At 44.4% G+C, this 19,007-nt stretch overlaps 1 protein-coding gene across 1 annotated transcript in view; it reads right to left on the bottom strand.

Annotated features, from left to right (window-relative positions):
• The window catches only part of SORD (sorbitol dehydrogenase), a 35,117-nt gene that overhangs the window by 4,162 nt on the left and 11,948 nt on the right, over positions 1 to 19,007 (bottom strand). The window contains exons 2-7 of the mRNA XM_045449882.1: positions 16,705 to 16,738; positions 13,992 to 14,156; positions 10,143 to 10,302; positions 6,326 to 6,444; positions 2,601 to 2,666; positions 1,406 to 1,581 (exon numbers count right to left, since the gene is read on the bottom strand). Coding sequence (XP_045305838.1) covers positions 1,406 to 1,581; positions 2,601 to 2,666; positions 6,326 to 6,444; positions 10,143 to 10,302; positions 13,992 to 14,156; positions 16,705 to 16,738 — 720 coding nt within the window. The remainder of the gene's footprint in view (positions 1 to 1,405; positions 1,582 to 2,600; positions 2,667 to 6,325; positions 6,445 to 10,142; positions 10,303 to 13,991; positions 14,157 to 16,704; positions 16,739 to 19,007) is intronic.

Consider the following 19,007-nt stretch of genomic DNA (forward strand, 5'->3'; position numbering starts at 1 on the left):
CATGGCTTTTACTGCCTTCCTCTGGAGTGGGGGTCACTGACTGCCAACAACTTGAAGAGGGACACACCTTATTCATCATACCCTCAAAGTGCCCAGCACAAAGCCGGAACGCAGCAGGAGCCCAAGACAAGTCACTGGTTGACTAATCACACACAGACCGAAAGGTTTCTCTTTGCCCCTTCCCACATGGCAACTGTCATCTCTGACAGTGGAGCAGAGGGTGGGCCGGCTCCAGCTGGAACTTAAGACAAAGAAAAAGTGGCACCTGTTCCTCCCCGCCCTCCCAACACTTCCTCAGCCCCTGATGCCACGGGTATTCAGGTAGGAAAATAGGTAGGCAGCTCTGCCATCCCCAGAATGTCTTGCAGGTACAAAGTGCCCTTACGCATGACCCAGCTGTGACTCAGAAGGAAGGAGGAAGCCTGTACTGCCGCGAGGAAGCAATGTGGGATGCAGGGGCTTGTGTGCGCAGTGCTGGAGGCTGCTGCCACCACCCTCCTCAGCCCAGTCCCTCCTATGCCAGCATGGTTGCCCACTGGCTCCTGGTCCCCTTCTTCCCTTTTCTCCTAAGCAGTGGACAGAGTAAGAAAAACTCAGGCACTGGGGCAGTGTGTTCAAGGCAAGTCACCAGGCCTCTTGTGGTAAAATGTAGGAAGTGATAACTAATCTTCATGGCTACTGGGCAGATCTGGCACCACATTTATAAAGTACCCAGCAGAAGACACAGCACATGGTGAGGCTGAAGCCTAGAAGGTATTCTTTCTCCCCTCTTTTCCTCATACTTGGTATCAATGCCATTCCCCACCCCCATTCCGCCAACTTCCCATAAACTACTGGGGGGTTGCCGAGGTGCAAATCAGGTGTTGGCAGCTACCTGTTGCCAGGTCTGGGACAGAAGAGTAGTGGCCAACTGTGACCCTAAAAATCACCACACCTTTGTGACTAACTAAATGAATGGCTCTCACTTTGTATCAATGACTCAAAGACTGCAGTTTTCCTCAATTAAAGAAGATAGGGATTTCCCACACACAACTAAGACATGGTTCCCTCTTCCTTCTGTTATCTTTTTACCAATAGCACTGCTTTTATCACCACAGATATGATCATGATAGCAACCCCATTTTAAAGGGGTGTGTCTCTTAACATTTTTCAAGGCCCATATAGCCTGTTACCTTGTTTAGACTTTATACCGACCTAATAAGGGTACTAGACAAGTGAGATTAAAAAAAAGAAATAAGAAAAACCACCAGGGATACCTAGATTACCTAATTTTGCTTGTGTGTTGGGGGGGGGGGGTCACATAACAAGGGTGGAGACACCTGTTCCTAGCACTCCTTACTGCTATCTACCCTGCACTGATTTCCCAGAGCTGCCCACCAGCTTCAGCGACCCACATCCTACTCACATAGATGCCCGCCTGGATGGACAGCTCCACCCCCGAGCACTCGATGGTAACTTCTGGCTTGCACCCCAGCAGATCTTCCACTTTACTGGCAATTTCTTTAGGGCTCTCCTTGGATATCTGGAGGACGAAATCAGCCCCAACTTCCTTGGCTTTAGACAACCGAGTGGCAGACAGATCTAAAGTTGAACAAAAGTTTCTTTCAAACTGAGAACTGGATGGCAGATTGGAGAGAAAATGAAGATGGAGGTGTATGTTTTAGTGGTAATAAAACTCTGGTGTAGTGGGTGGTGTCACTGAGCCCAAACACTTACTCTCTACACCTTCACACTCCCCCATACACACCACACAGCTGCACACACACACACACACACACACACACACACACACACACACACTCTCCCTTTCCCTTCCCCCATCCCTCTCACTCAGATCACTTCTCAAATATCCACTGTTTTACATCCCCACACACCCTATACACACCACACAGCTCTACATGGCTTCCCTCTCTCTCTCTCTGAAGGGTACCCAGTCCTCACATATACATTCAGATACCTTCTATACACTGATACCTTCTCCACACACAAAGCACTCACTCTCCTACATCCCTACTCCCCTTATAGCCACATACTCCACACAATTCTATACACTCACCCACACTCTCAGATACCTTACACACACACACACACACACACACACACACACACAAATATTCTCTCTCACTGATGCCTTCTCCACACACACACACACACACACCCTTCTATACCCTACATGCTTCCACACATACCGTCACAGATAAGCTCTCCTCACACATACACACATCTTTCACCCATACCACACACTGCACACCCTCCTATAAACATATCATAGATCCCACTAACTCCACCTCATACACACACAAGCACACCTTCTTTACCTCCCGGGTTTGGTCAAATGGACCAGGGGCTAAGCCTCTTCTTAGAACTGAGTGAGCAGTAGGGGCATCTGGGGTCCACACATAAAGAGCCAGACCTTCTCCACAGCAGCCACCCTCTGCCCCTGGGTGGGCTTTTCAACCATTGAACCCCAGGGGGAGAAAAGAGGAAGAGCCCCTTTAGAAACCCAGCACTCCAGGAAAGGAATAGTTCTCAAGCCCCTGGCCTAAACGGTAGGCCAGCTGTTTCCTCTTCAAGGAGATTGAAAAAGAAAACCTTCTTACCAGTCACCACCACTTGGGCTGCACCCATTGCCTTGGCCACGATCAAAGTGACCAGTCCAATTGGCCCTAAATAAAGCAGGAAATGGGAGATGTTTGTGAAATATTAAACATCAGCTCACCCCTTGTCCATGGACAGGAACCATAGCTTGTGTGCACCTCTAGCATCTACCCTGGTGCCTACCACATAGTGAGGCCTTAACAACTATCTGTTGAATGCATAAGTACATGAATATATGAAGAACTGTTCTGGACATGAAATTTGCTCCTACTGCTGAGTTCCATTTAATTCTCTCAACCTCAAAGCTAGAACTTTTCCGTTTACTCTTCTTGGGGAAAATGGCAAATTAGAAGAGGGCTCGAGAAAATATATTTGTTAAGAGAATAAAATGTCTCAGAAGGCCTAGATACACTGTCCTGTTCTCTCTCTGGCTCCTACCCTCTTAGAACCCATCACATCCCCCCAAGGAGAGACACATCCTTTACAGGTGTCCTCTGAGGACCACCTTGGCTTAAGTGACCTGGCTCCATGGGCTGACCCAGCTGCTCAGGCAGCTCTAGGATGTTCAGGGACTTAAAAATCAGTCCAGAGACCACTTGCTTCCCACAGCATCTGCATGCTGGATGACACGGTTTTAGTACAAACCCAGACCCACAAAATGAGACTGTGCAGATTCTTTGAGGATTTGCTTTTTGACACTGCCTTTGAAAATAATTTTGTGAGTTTCCTCCCACAGTCAAAACACTGGAAGATACTTGAAATGACCAACAAAGAGGTGATTAGCTAAACAAACTACAATGGGGTGTTACACAACTATTAAAAATTATGTCATAACTCGTTCATCCAGTGTGATGGAAAGATGTTCATAATATATCAATTTTTTTTAAAAAGAGTGGGTAAAATAAGGCATGTTTACCATGATCTCATTTTTAAAATCTGAAAGATTCAGGGCACCTGGGTGGCTCAGTCAGTTAGGCATCCAACTTCGGCTTAGGTTTGTGAGTTTGAGCCCCGCATCGGGCTCTGTGCTGACAGCTCAAAGCCTGGAGCCCGCTTCAGATTCTATGTCTCCCTTTCTCTCTGCCCCTCTTCCACTCACACTGTCTCTCTCTCAAAAATAAATAAACATTAAAAAAAAAAAATTAAAAACCTGAAAAATTCTACATCAAAATATTCACAGTGGTTCTCTTTCAGGATGATAGGTGATGGGGCTATGGGTGAATTTCTGTGTGTATACACATGTGGTATGCATGACTTCTTTTTCTATGTCAAAAAGGAATTACTTATGCAAATTAAATATATATATATAAACACACACACACACACACACACACACACACACACACACATGCACACATATATATGTCACTTGTGGGGCTCCTGGGTGGCTTAGTCAGTTAAGCATCCAACTCTTGATTTCAGCTCAGGTCGTGACCTCACAGTTGTGAGACTGAGCCCCTGCATTGAGCTCTGTACTGACAGCATGGAGCCTACTTGGGATTCTCTTCCTCCCCCCTCTCTCTTTCTCTCTCATAAAAATAAACTTTAAAAAAATAAAAAGCTTCTGCACAGCAAAGAAAACCATCAACAAAATGAAAAAGGCAACCTATCAAGTAAGGGAAAACATTTGCAAATCATATATCTGGTAAGGGGTTAATATCCAAAATATATAAAGACCTCATACAATCAATAGCAAAAAGCCAAGCGATCTGATTTTAAAATGGGCAGAGGGGGGCGCCTGGGTGGCGCAGTCGGTTAAGCGTCCGACTTCAGCCAGGTCACGATCTCGCGGTCAGGGAGTTCGAGCCCCGCGTCAGGCTCTGGGCTGATGGCTCAGAGCCTGGAGCCTGTTTCCGATTCTGTGTCTCCCTCTCTCTCTGCCCCTCCCCCGTTCATGCTCAGTCTCTCTCTGTCCCAAAAATAAATAAATGTTGAAAAAAAAAATTTAAAAAAAATAAATAAAATGGGCAGAGGATCTAAAGACATTTTCTTCATATATATATATATATATATATATATGTATATATATATGTATATATATATATATATATATATATATATATATATATATATATATACCCAAAGTGGGCCTTGAACTTACAACCCTGAGATCAAGAGTTGCATGTTCTACTGACTGAGCCAGCCAGGCACCCCTAAACAGACATTTTCCCAAAGAAGACGTACAGGTGGCCAACAGGTACATGGAAAGGTGCATTGCTTAACATCACTCATCATTAGGGAAATGCAAATCAAGACCACAATGAAATATCACCTCACACCTGTCAGAATGGCTACTATTAAAAAGACATGAAAAAAAATAAAAATAAAAAGACATGAAATAACAAGTGTTGGCAAGGATATGGAGAAAAGGGAACTCTCATGCACTGTTAGTGGGAATGTAAATTGGTACGGGCACCGTGGAAAACAGTATGGAGTTTCCTCACAAAATTAAAAATAGAACTACCAGATGATCCAGTAAGTCCACTTCTGGGTATTTAATGAAAAACACTAACTCAAAAAGATATCTGTACCCCATGTTCATTGCACCATTATTTACAACAGCCAAGATATGGAAACAACCTAAGTGTCCATCAACAGATGCATATACAAAGAAAATGTGGTTTATATGTACACAGTGGAATATTATTCAGCTGTAAAAAAAAGAAATCTTGCCATTTGTGACAACATGGATGGACTTTGAGGGCATTATGCTGAGTGAAATAAATCAGACAAAGATAAATACTGTAGGATCTCACTTACATGTGGAATCCAAACAAAAGCAAAATGAAACAACAAAACTCACAAATAACAGTACGAAATGGTTTCCAGAGGGGGCATGGTGAGAGGTGAGTGAAATGAGTGAAGAGGGTCAAAAGGTACAAACTTCCAGTTGTAAAGTAAATAAATCATGGGGATATAACATACAGCATGATGATTATAGTCAATAATACCATGTTGCATATTTGACAGTTGCTAAAAGAGTAGATCTTAAAAGTTCTCATCACAAAAAATTTTTGTAACTATGTATAGTGACAGGTGTTAACTGGACTTATGGTGCTGATCATTTGGTAATACGTGCAAATATCAAATCATCACGTGTACCTGAAACTAAGGTAATGTTATATGTCAATTATGCCTAAAAGGGTGTGTGAGGAACACCAAATCACACCCACAAGGAGTATGAGCATGTTGTCTGTGTCACTAGCATTAGACACCTAGAATGGTTCAGTCTGAGGCTGCTAGGGTTTTGTTTGGGTGGCTGGAAGCAGGGGAGGAGAGAACGCAGCCAGCTGCAACCCCAATGCAAGCCGAGTGCTGGCTCAGGGTGGACTGGACTCCATTCCTTCCACTGGCCATGGGCAGGACCCACTTCATTCCTGGATGGACCAGGAGACCACTTCTCTGGCATGACTTAAGTTCAGAAAGTCACCTTTCCCTTAACTACCAAAAATATTCCCTGTCAAGTTAAAAAAATCATCCCAAATTACATTCTTTAAATGAACAAAAACAGATATATTGCCTAGGAAATAACATGAAATACTATTATGTCTGCAGATAGTTTATTTAGCAAAGTGCTGGTCACTGAGGGAATGGGACATCGTAATCCTCTTCCACCCAGAAAGATTCTAGGACCAATTCCAGCCATTGGTGGGGGAATGAGACGGGCAGAGGGATCTCCACATTACCCTTTAAGGAACTCATAACCACAGTATCATCTGTTTCTTACCAGCTCCACACACAAAGACCTTGTTCCCCAGGGTGATTCCAGCTCGCCGGCAGGCATGGATCCCCACAGACAGTGGCTCAATCAGGGCCCCTTCCTCGAAGGTGACATTGTCAGGAAGCCTAGGGTGTCATTCAACACACTCAGTTAGTCCCTCTCTGGGTAACAACAATAGCTAATATTTATTGAGCATTTGCTTATGTGCCTAGCAACATGCTGAGCAATTTACATATATTCATTCACACAAACCTTGGAAGAGTTCTAGTGTAGGCACTAATATTCTCATTTTACAGACAAAGAAACAGAGCCTTGGAGAATTAAATGACTTGTGCCAAAGGTTCAAAACTAGTGAGAGGCTCAAAGGGTTTGAAATGGAAACCAGATAGGTCTGATTCCAGAATCCATGCCACGCTGCCCTGTTCTGAAAATGGTTTTTTTTTTTTTGGACAAATCACTTCAGTGAATGTGCACACATTATGTTTTCTTCAACATGTTACCCAAGAAGAGATATGTTGTGATTACCATTAATAAATGAGAAGTTCATTTAATAAGAGGTTAATATGACCACACTCCAGCATCTCGTCTGCTTCTCAAACCTATGTATATAGCCTTTCTGGTTTCACTTCAGCAAACAATCCCAACTATCAGCAGCTTTGCCAAACAGTGATTTAGAAGCTGATGTCACTCTTGTTTGCTGCCCTCCCCCCGAATTGTATGTTCCAGAAGAACCACATCTGATGGCAGCAGCTGCCTGGTTGCCCCTGGACTGGTTGTAAAGGGAAAAGGGCCTCTCTTCCAGGCAGTTGATTAAATGCTGTGTCACCTTCACCACGGGGTTCTTGGTTTTCACTTCCCAGTCCACTGGCATCCTGACCCTATTAACAACCCCGATGATGATGACAGCAAACATTTGCATAAGGCTTTACAGATTAGAGGGCTTTTTCATCCATTATCTCATTTGATCCTCACCATGACCTTGTCAGGCAGGAAGGACAGGCTTTATTTTTACCTTCATTCTACAGAAGAGGAAACTGAAGCTCAATGACAGAGACTTGCCCAAGGTTACAAGGCTAATGAGTGGAAAAGCAAGACCTGAACTCAGGTCTCTGGTTCCACATCCTGCCTGCCCCATATCAGCCGCCTGCTAGTACCAGCAGCAATGTGGTTCACATCTCACTTCTGCTAACTCCTCACTGTCCAGTATTTTTATTCAGGGCCCCCAAACCTCCACATGCTAGAACATGAAAATCCTCAAGTTCCAAAAAGGAAGGTGTCAGCCAAACCATGTGCTTGTTCCCATGACCTGTCACACTACTCCACAGAATAAGTAATGAGGCTTACAGTCGGCCTCTGCCTGCTGCCCCCCACCATTTCCTCCTCCCTCCCCTCTGCGTCTCTCACATTGTCTCCCCTACTTCAATCTTCTCTCCTGCTCGGATTGCCACCATCACCCCTTCCCACCCAATGTGACCCATCAATTCTATAAAAGAGATAAAAGTTTGAAGCGAAATAATGAAGACTCCCAAACTCTCCCAAGGAATCACCAACCATACTGCCTCAGACATGCCTGCCCCTTCACATCTGGGACTTCCCCCAAGGCTTGTGTGGGCTCTGAGCTGAGGGTGGTCTTTGGTCAGGAATGGTGTGCCGCTCTTAACCTTCACTCTGATTTCCCCTTAGCAGAACACCCAGGAAAATGGGATTGAGGATGGTGATGATAGAGGATTATTATGGTGAGATTGTTCTACTCATTAGGCAGGTGCTTCCTTAATCACCTAGACAGCCACACTAGCCACATGGGGAGGGCAGCCTGGCATGTAGGCAGAAGCACCAGGAAGAGTCCTGGGCCCAGGGCCTTTGCCACTGACCTTTGGAGAGTCTCTGGGTCCTCCTCTATGCTCCCACTAACCTGACCTTGTTCAGTGGGAGGGAAGGGGGATGGGAACACTCTAAGTTTCTTCCCAGCTCTGATCTTTCCTGACTTTATAAACATCAGAAAATAATGCAACTTGGTGGTTTTCACAATAGGGTTGAGGGAACAGCAAAAGGATAATCAAGAAGTCAAGGGGGAAGCAGGAAGATAAAAAGAAAATAAGGTGGGTAGGAAAATAAAGAGGCCGTGGCAGTATAGGAATCCTCACAAACAGAAACCAGAGAAGAGGGTGTGGGTCCAGGGCTGGTGTAGGGATGTGAGCAGAAAGCACCCTGGGAGAAAAGGAGAGGTGGGGGGTTGCACATCCCCTAGGGGCCCTCCTCAGCCCTCCCATTAACACTGCCAACAGAATACACCCTCTCCCACCATTGTCTACAAAGGCCCACCCACCCCATCCCCAGTGCAAGACTTCCTTTCATACCTAACCTGTACTATCCCCCAGACACAAGGCCATATCTATGACATATCATGGCACCATTCATTGAGCACCTACTATGTGCCAGGCCTCATGCTGAGTACTTGATAAACTTTTCTCATTGAATTATGTCAATAAGCTATGCATTTCACCATATTGGTGCTATTATCATCTCCATTTTACAAGCAAAGATACTGAGGTTACAAAGTTTAAGTAACTCGCTGAACGTCACACAGTTGGTCGATGGCAGAGACCAGCAGTTAGTCTTGAAATTTATCATTTTGCTTTTCTGCCTTTCATGAAAACCTCATTTGGTGCCTTGACTTGGAAAGGGCCCAGAAAAGGGAGGATGGTCGGAAACCACTTGCTGAAAGGTAGACTCTACGCACATAACTTGCTTTCTTCTAGAGCAGTTAGATGTTGACTTAAACGCATCACGAGGTCTGGCCTCTGACTCCTCTCAAGGCTTCCAGTAGGCACTAGAAAACTCAGATCTATCAGACTGCCCCTGTAATGGGCACCTGGCCCCTTTCAGACAAGCCCCATCCTGACCAACAGAGCCATAGCTGGGGCCAGGTCGGAATGGGAAGAAAACACACCGTCAGACAGTCAGAAGGAAAGAAGCACATCAGCACCCCAGAGCTCCATGGGTACAACACTGCGCTTCTGCAGATACCAATTCTCACCCCAAAACCATTTCGAGAGTTGGGGTAGGGCAGTGAGCACAGGACAGGAATTTAAGACTCTCAGCTGCCCCAGCTTGAGTCCTTGCTCTGCTCTGCAGTCTCTTCCTGGGTCTGCACCCTTGCACAAAACTGCAGTCCTGGTGCCCAACTCACCGTTATTCTCATGAAGGTTCAATAAGATAAGGCATGCAAAGCACTTATTAGTAAAAGGCCAGGCATGTGGGAATAATAATTGTGATTTCACACGCATTGCCTCATTTAATCTTTGGGTGATTAAATGAGACTGAAGCAGAGGAAGGTTAAGTCATTTCCTCAAAGTCACTCACTAGGAGAGAGTGGATCCAGGGTCCCAAAGCTCATGCCCTGGCTCCATGCCATGCCTCGTCTGTAAGCCCCAGTTGTTGCTGTTACTGGGGGTCACTGCTGTAATAAGTTCTCTTTCCTGGGAGCTGCCTTGGAAACCAGTAATGGAGGATGAACCTCAGCAAGTTATCTGCAGGATGGCTGGAGAGGAGTGAGTGATTTTGGCAACAATTTTCTATTGTTGCTCTAGCAAACGGGAACTTCAGCCCAAAGACTAAAACCAAGTACTGTGAGTCAGTCCTAGCCCTAGTCAAGCTGCCTTCCCTCAATGCCCCCAGAAGGGCCTGTGGAGGGGATGCTTCGTGTCTGAAATTATAAGCTGAAAAGAACAAAGAAATCACCGCAGGAAACTAGGAGAAAGAACCCCAACCAAAAAGGAGGGGGGGAGGTCCCAGGTGGCCAGGCCAGGCCTTGGGCACTAACTTGTAGCAGAAGTCAGCGTTGTGCTTATAGAACCGGCAGAGGTTCCCGTCATCAGGGGGCGTGGCACAGAAGAAGATGGATGGCGACAGATTGTATCGGCCAATCTTGCAGAATTCATCCATTTCTCGCAGAGCACCTGGCTCGATGGCAACACGATCCCCTGGAGAGGAAAACGTGAGCAGGGGCAGAGCTGCTGTGAAGGGGCACATGCTCCTGGGGAGATGCCAGCAGGGGGAGACACCCACCTCCCCGGGATCCAGGGCCCCCTAGACAAGCTCAACCCATTAGTGCTTCCACAGAAAACTCAGGATGCTACACAGAACATGACCAGCACACTTCTCCAGACTGGTTTGGCCTGCCCTTTTACTAACCATGGAACAAGCCAATCCACCCCTCAGCTCCACAACCACTTCCCAGCTTGGGAAACACAGAACCAGTCCCATCTCTAAGGCAAGCCAAGTCCAGGATTCATCTCAAACCGCTGCATGGAGTTTGCAGACATTTTTTTTTCTTCACCTGCTTTGAAAATATGGGCCAAGGCCTTGACAAACACAGGAGCCACAATTATGGCATGCCTTATGTTCAGTCTGGTTGCATTTTGACAATAACTAGGAGTTAGGTGATCCCCAGTTTGCAGACCTGCTTAGGCAAATGACCCACAGAGGTCTCGGGCTCTGGCAGAGCAGAGAGTAACTTCCAGGCTTGTGAACTAGTGTACGTCTCCTCTGCCTCACTATGCTTGCTTGGAAACCCAGCCCTAGAATTGGTCTTCTATCTTTTCATTATGAAAATTTTCAAACTGGGGCGCCTGGGTGGCTTTGTCGGTTAAGCATCTGACTTGGGCTCAGGTCATGATCTCACAGTCTGTGAGTTTGAGGCCGGCATCGGGCTCTGTGCTGACAGCTCAGAGCCTGGAGCCCGTTTCAGATTCTGTGTCTCCCTCTCTCTCTGCCCCTCCCCTGTTCATGCTCTGTCTCTCTCTGTCTCAAAAATAAATAAACGTTAAAAAAAATTTTTTTTTCAAACATACACTGAAGTTGGAAGAACTGTACAGTGAACACCCAGATGTCCTGCACCTCGATTCTTCAATTAACATGTAGCTAATTCTCTTTATCACATAGCTGCCTATCCATCCATCTCTCCTCTATCCATTGAGCCAATCTTCTTTCCTGATGCATTTCAACATAGCTTGTAGCCATTAGTACACTCCATGCTTAAATACTTCAGCCTGCCTATCTATCGTTAACTAGAGTTCAAAACTTGTTTAAGGTTCTTTTTTAAGGTAAAATTTAAATATAGATAAAATGCACAATCTTACCTGGATCACTAGGTGAATTTTGAAAAAATGCATTCACCTGTGTAATATAAGCCCCTATCAAGATACAGAACATTACCACTACCTTGGAAACTTCCTTCCTTTGTGTCCCTTCCCAGTCAGTCCCCAGCCCCACCCGCACAGGGGTGGAACAGTGGAGCTAGGGCCCTCCTTAGCCTGAGGAGTGTCACCGGTGGGAGGTTTTCCCTTTACTAAATAGACACACCTTAAGTTATTTTTATGCCTTTGCATTAAAACTACCTACAGAATAACACAGGGTCCTGGGATGTAGTTAGCGCTCATTAAAAGTAGTGGCGGCAATGATAATAATAGTAGTAATATAAGTAGTATTAACTATTTGCATTGTATTTATCATTATTATAATTATCTGAGCTGGTGTTATTGTACAGGAAATTCAAACTATAAGATAGACAGCCAGATTGTATTTAAATTAAGAATTTTTCCATGCCTTAGATTTATTGATTCTTTAAGATTTGTGTGAAAACTTTATCAACAAATGTTAAGAACTACTCTATGAGTGTGTTCCTTCTTTTTAGACTAGTTGATTAGAATTTTCAGTCCAAATTAGCATATGAAACACTTAAATAAAAATTTTGTCTTCTAAAAGAAAAAAAAAAAAAAGGATCCACAGAAATTCAACCATATTTATGCAACCATAAAATATATTCCCCTAACCTGTGTGTGTCTCTTCCTTCTGTCCCTCTCTACTTTCCCCTTGGCCCACTGAACTTTCTCCAAATTATGGTCTACCATTGACGATAACTTCTGCAATCTAGCATTCAAGAGTCTCCATAATCAGGTGGAGTTTTATATTACTCAGTTTTGTCTTCCAATTATTACATTGTAATAATATAATAATAACTCACAGCTGCACAGTGCTTTTTAAAGAGGGACTTGTATATAGATTATGCATTTTTATCGTCTCCACTAACTCCCCAACACAGAACCTCTACTCTGAGCACCATAGATTTATTAGCGACCCAGATATATTATGCTCATCTCTGTGATTTTATTACTCTGTTCCTTTAACTAGAATATTAGCTTCAGACCCCTTCACTAACTCAAATACAAAACCGTTTTCAAGTCTCCAGATGCTGGGCAGGCCAATGGTTCTGAGCACTTGCTTCAGAGTCAGAAAGACCAAGACAGGCGTCCCAGCTTGAGACTCACTAGTGTATGACTCTGCCTAATCACCGTGCTTTAAAATAATGCCTACCTTATACAGTTGTTTCAGTAATGACATACATAATTATACATGTAAATATTTAACATGGAGGCTAACAGTAAAGCAATGAATATTAGCTACCTTCTTCCTACAATTATTATTGTTAAATATCCAGCCCCAAGATGTATCTCCTCCATGAACCTTCATTTAAGACCTCTGCCCATCACAAATGCCCTTTCTTTGAACTGCTAGAGCCAATTCTTTTTCATACCTTATAGTACCCAATGGTCTTATTCTCTAATTATTGGTATTTATGTCCTGATGTCTGGTCTTCCCAACTAGATGAAAGTATCCAGGTATCGTATCTTCTCAATTCTCTGTATCCCTCAAAGCACAAGGTTGGACTCATTGTGGATTGCACTCAGCACTTATTATAACTGAAATTTAAAGAACCCCCACACTCTTTATTATGACTAGTATTTAGATATCTGGTCCCACAGGTAAGAACCACTCAGGGGCTGTTGGAAAGTATGAATCTTCCCCTTTGGGATAGCCCCACAAAATTCTCAGGGGCTTTCTCAACTTCCACTCATGATGAATGGAGAGCCTGACAACATTCTTAAGTGAGACACAAGTCTAGCTTCTTCAGGGCCAGAAAGTTCCTCTTCATGTAGCTGTGCTCAGAGAGCCTTATAACTGAGAAATGGTATCTCCTGCCAACCTTCTCCTTCCCTCAAATAATCTGATGTCGTTTCCAGGCTGTACAGTGGCCTCATCAGCAAAGGAAGAATAAAGCCAACAGTTGGCCGTGTCACACAGCTCGAATTTAATTCACTTATTGGGGAACATCACAGGCTGCCAATAGCTGAGAATTCCTCCCTTCAAGAGAATGAATTAAGCAAATCTAGAAAAATATTGACAGTTTTCCAGTCGTCCAATAAGATCAGCGACTGTACCAAAGACCCTGGTTCTCAGCATGTGGAGACAGTTTATGGTTCCTATGCCTGGAATGTTTCCCCCACCCCTTTAACTGGTTTATTCCTTAGTCGCCTTCAGGTGTTGGATTAACTGTTCCTCCCTTCAAGGAGCCAGGGATCTGGTTAGAACACCCTGGTCACGTTTTCTTCTCTGTTGCCCTCAACACAACTGTACTTAAGGAACTGTATGTGTGTCCCAGGCCCGTCTTCCTCTGTGGAAGGTAAGATCCATGTGTGTAGAAATTGAAGACTGTCTTATTCACTGCTGTAACCCCAGGGTTTAACAGAGGGCCTGGCCCCAAGAAAGTGCACACAAATATTTATTTATGTTGAGGGATAAATAAAACAGTGAGTTGAAGGGTTTTGCTGACCTGGCTTTAGGTGCTTTACCAATGATCCCACTTTTACAACTGTTCCTGAAGCTTCATGCCCCAGCACCATTGGCTTCTTCACAATAAAATCCCCAATTCGACCATGCTGCCAGTAGTGGACATCTGAGCCGCAGATTCCAACGGAATGCATCCTCAGCAGCACTTCTGATAAAAGGAAGGACAAAACAAGTGAGGGAATGAACCATCCTCCCTGCAGCCTGAGGCACCACCATACTTCCCCTCTGGACAGGAAGAGGGTTTGGTTTCAAAGGCCAGATACAACCACAGAGGGAAACAAGCTAAACAGCAACACTAATGAAGGCTTACAAGCCAGGAAAAGCTTCCACAGAGCAAAATAACTGCTTTTGAGGGTTAATGCTATGTGTCAGCTCAGCAAGGCTGTGGTGCCCAGCTGTTTGGTCAAACAGAAGATGTTGCCGTGAGGCTATTTTTTAGATGTAATTAACATTGGAGTCTACTGACTCAATAAGTAAATTGTAAAAAGTAAAGCAGATTACTCCACCTAATGTGGGTGGTCCTCATCCAATCAGTTTAGGGCCCTAGGAGAAGACTGAGATTTCCCAAAGAAGGAATTCCCCAAGACTGAAACATCAACTTTGACCTGAATTTCCAGCATGCTGGTCAGCCCTACAAATTTCAGATTTGCCAGTCCTCACAATCACATGAGCCAATGAAGATAAATCTCTTCCAGTCCTCTCTCCACATACATATATAATAAACCTATATATAAACAAATCTATATGCTCAATCTCTCTTTCTCCTCTCTCTTGGTTCTGCTTCTCTGGAGAACTCTAATCCACTGCACAAATAAGATATTATTAATGGGAAGAAATGTATCAACCATGTAAGGGAAAAACTGTTTTCTAGGAGAGAGCTGTTTCCAGACAATATGCTACGCCTGAATCTTACCAATTCCTGAGAGGAAGGCTGGCAAAATCTAGGCTTGGCAACACTGTGTGAGCTATCTGGCTGCGTTCTGCATGCCTGTTGTTCTGTTTAAAAGTGCAGATTTAATTTAAACCACCCAGAGATTTCAACTGGTATTTCCCCTTCGCAGGTTTGAATAAAGTGAGATGTGTTGGTATTGTTGTTGTCAGTTTTCCAAATTGAAAATAATGATGCTACTGAGCCCCTCTGCAAAACAAACACGAAAGGATTACTGGCCCAGTCTGACTAAGGTGAGCACGTTGCAAGTATCTCCCTGAGAAAAAGCTCTTCCTTAGAAAGACAAAGAGACCTAAAGCTCTGCTATGCATGCAGGTGTTGCACACCCTGCCCTTGCCACACATCATGGGTGATCCACAGGTGTGGTTCTGTAGAATCTTCTCTGTCCTTGGCCTTGGTGACAGAGTAAGAAATGGCAGGGTGAATACTGAGATCAAAGGTAGAGAAAATGATCTCAGAGTTTCCTCTTTACCAATTTATAATAAGAGATTAAATTTCACTTGCTAGAAACGCTAGCTGAAATTTGCTATTATTTCCCCATCCAATCAAGGGCAGCAAGAGACGAGAAAGAAAAAGCAGAATGTTGTAGCAGAGAAACAGTACCAGGGTCCTTTGGGTCCAAGACAGCCCTTGTTTGGCTGCTTCTAGAATCCATACTAACTTTTCAGGACACAGTGAGGTGCTCTTTCATGTCCCTGAAACACCATAGCTTGGTGAAAACACTTAAGCCCTAAATATACATTACGTGTTAAACACTGATAGAAACAGCTATTGTCTATATTCTTATCACTATAAATCAACAATGCAGCTGACCTTTGAGTAGCAAAGCTCTTGAGATTCCAGGAAAGTTGCCTTCAATCTGATGTTGACACGGAAGCTACAGCTCCGGGGAAAGGTGGGAAAGCACACCCCAACTCAAGGACAGAAAGGAGACCTGAGTGGCTGGGTGCTGGGATGAGCTATCTATAGACACTCTCCCCCTTGCTCTCAGCCTCATCACAGAGTCCTGCACATTATGAAGTGGGACTCAGGGGACGAGAGGGATTGAAAAACTGTCAGCAGGTATCTTGCCCACACCAACAGGGCAGCATGACTTCCCCTGGTACAGACACCACTCAAGGAAATGTGCACGTCAGCTGGGCCTCACAGGCTCACCTGGTGAGAGGCTGGAAGACTGGAACAAAGGTGGCAGGAACTCACCCGCTGTCTGTGCTTCGTTGATTATGACCGTGGGGTGTTGCTCCATACAACCCCTCCCACCCCCACTGGACAGAAAGTCCTAGTCTTCTTCCAATGACGCTCTCTTTTCTAACTAAGAGATTAAGTTCTGTGGACTTCCTCATTTTCCAGACTTGGGTAAGGGTTAGGGTTAGGACAGGATTTGGCCACCCAAACGGCAGCTTATATAGAGAGAGTAACTAACCTACCTCTGTTGTTAGGTCAAACAAGGAACAACTCTGCCTTTTTGTCCAGAAATTGAAGACATTTAATGTCAAAAACTCTGGGACAAGTCAGCAGTCTGATGTGGTAACTCTTCTGGGTCTATCACTGTTTTTATTTCATGTAGGAGTCAAGTTGAACCTATCCAGTCATGCTGTGAATAACAGACTGGGTTTACAGCCTAACAAAAACACAGTTTTTAATTGGAGGTAAAGTAATAATCAGAAGGAAAGGGGGGTAAGGGAGCAATGCACAGGTGTCTCCAGGGTAAATAATAAGAAGTAAGTCAAGTGTCCCAAGGACCTACCATTTGGTCCTGGTTCAGGGATCGGATAGTTCTCCTAAAGGAAATAAAATAGAAAAACCATTTAGTATGCACAATAACTTTCCCTTATGAACATTTTCAACTTTTTTTTAAGTAGGCTTCACACTCACTGCAGAGCCCAACATGAAGCTTGAACTCATGACCCTGAGATCAAGACCTGAACCGAAATCAAGAGTTGGACACTTAACTGGCTGAGCCACCCAGGTGCCCCTCAACTATTTAATTAATGTGGAGTTTCATTCAAATGCTTCTTCTTAGAATTAACACAGGTTCAGACCACACTGCTACCGGGTGAATGCCTGAGGGGACACACTAGATAGTGCTGACTCTAACTGCTGACCTCACCCCACCCACGGATGCACTTTACCCTGGACTAATAAAAAGTATATATGCTCCCCTAGGCAGAAAGGATGTTTGGGCTGTCTTCCTATCAGATCCTGCCCTCCTCAAAAACCACATTCTTAAGATACAGATTTGTTTGGTCTGGGAAACTCTTATAGGGAAAGGATAGGGTATGTGGTAATTCTATGTGAGGGTTTTGATCTCTACTCATACCTTTACATCAGCACAGGGACCATTGCTTGGTCCTCTCTTCTGAAACCTCCCATGTGGACTTTCAGATGCCCTTTGGGAACACACAGGACCTGCATTTTGACTACTCTCCAGGTTCAACAAGCAATCTAGGGCATCTGGGTGGCTCAGTTGCTTGAGCATTTGATTTCGGCTCAGGTCACGGTCTCATGGTTTGTGAGTTGGAGCCCTGAATTAGGTGAGCTTGTGCCCTGCCTCTGGTGAGCCTAGCTTCTCTCTCCGTCTCCCTCTCTGCACCTCACTCATCTGCACTCTCTCTCTCTCTCAAAAACAAAAACAAACAAACAAAAAAAACCAATCTGAGCTATTCTGGCATTCACAGCTAATATTATTATTATTATTATTATTATTATTATTATTATTATTAACATTAACCAACATTTCTTCCCATTGCTAACTAGCTAGGAAATTCCTGGTGACAAGAAGGAAAGACAGTGAGTGGCTAAATCCAAGTGTTCATTTTATGAATTCTTTGAAGGCAGCCAAGAAGAGGAAGGAATGTAAAATGTTCACTGTACCAACTATGTGCCAGACAACATTCTGGCTTCACACACATCATGGCACATGGCCCACAGTTTGCAGATGAGAAACCTGAGGCTGGGAAGTTAAATAACTTGGCCAAAGCCATACCACCACAGAGTGGATAAACCAGGACTAAACCTGATTCCCCAACTGCCTCACTGCATCCCACACTGCACTCCAGGGGTAGAAGATGCCTTTTCTCCTTCCAGGGTGATGCAAGAAGCAGCCAGACAGGTGATGACAATGTTGGGGCTGGGCCCCATGCATAGTGCTCTGTCTGGGAGGGGCACTGCTCAAAGCTTGCCCCCTTCAGAAAGCCTCCCCCAGATGCTTTAATAGGGTAGCAATAGATGACACCCGAGCTATTTTGCTAACAAAATAACCTAGATGCCAAAGACCATGCCTTCAATCTCTTCAGTCACCAGGTACAGTGTACTGCCTCAAAAATGGAGGGGAGGGAGAGAGGTTTGTTCTTGTTATGTAACCACTGTCCATGACGGACACCAAGGAAGGTCTGTGGTTCTCACTCAACTCAGATTACCAAACTTTCTGTTGAAATAGCTTGATGCTAATTTGAATTCCTTGTCCCCAGTGGAACCAAGTCCAAAGAGACAATTGTTAATGCTGATTAGCTAACATTGGCCAACTTTTTTCTACCGGGTCCTGTGCTAAGTGCTGCACATGCATCACCTCGGTTCATCCTCACAGTGATGTGCCCATGGCAGCACTATGATAAAATTGGTGGAACTATATCCAAAGCAGCTTGATGTGGGGAAAACACTTCTCAAGGCAATTTTTCATCTCTTGATAACTTAAACTGGCTACCTGTGAAAGGAAGGAAGGAAGGAGGGTGGGGAGAGGGAGTCCATCTAAAAATGGGCAACTCAGGATAGCTGGCTGTCACCAAAACCTCTCAGAGTTGCAAGTCCCATCTCTGACATTATACATCAGGGATTGCCACATAAAGTTCTGTTTCTCTTATACTGGGTGAGATTTTAAACTGCAGGTTAATTGAAACTAAAGAGTAAGGCCTTTATTTCAAACATGGAACAGCATCCCATCCTCCCCGGTAAAGGCACTGTTAGGCAACTTCGCAAGAAACAAGAGATAAATCCACAGCATATTCTTCATATCCTTACCTCCAACCATGCCAGCTCTGAATACCCATTTAG

The sequence above is a fragment of the Leopardus geoffroyi genome, chromosome B3 (genome assembly GCF_018350155.1).
Source record: "Leopardus geoffroyi isolate Oge1 chromosome B3, O.geoffroyi_Oge1_pat1.0, whole genome shotgun sequence".
NCBI classification, from domain to species: domain Eukaryota; kingdom Metazoa; phylum Chordata; class Mammalia; order Carnivora; family Felidae; genus Leopardus; species Leopardus geoffroyi.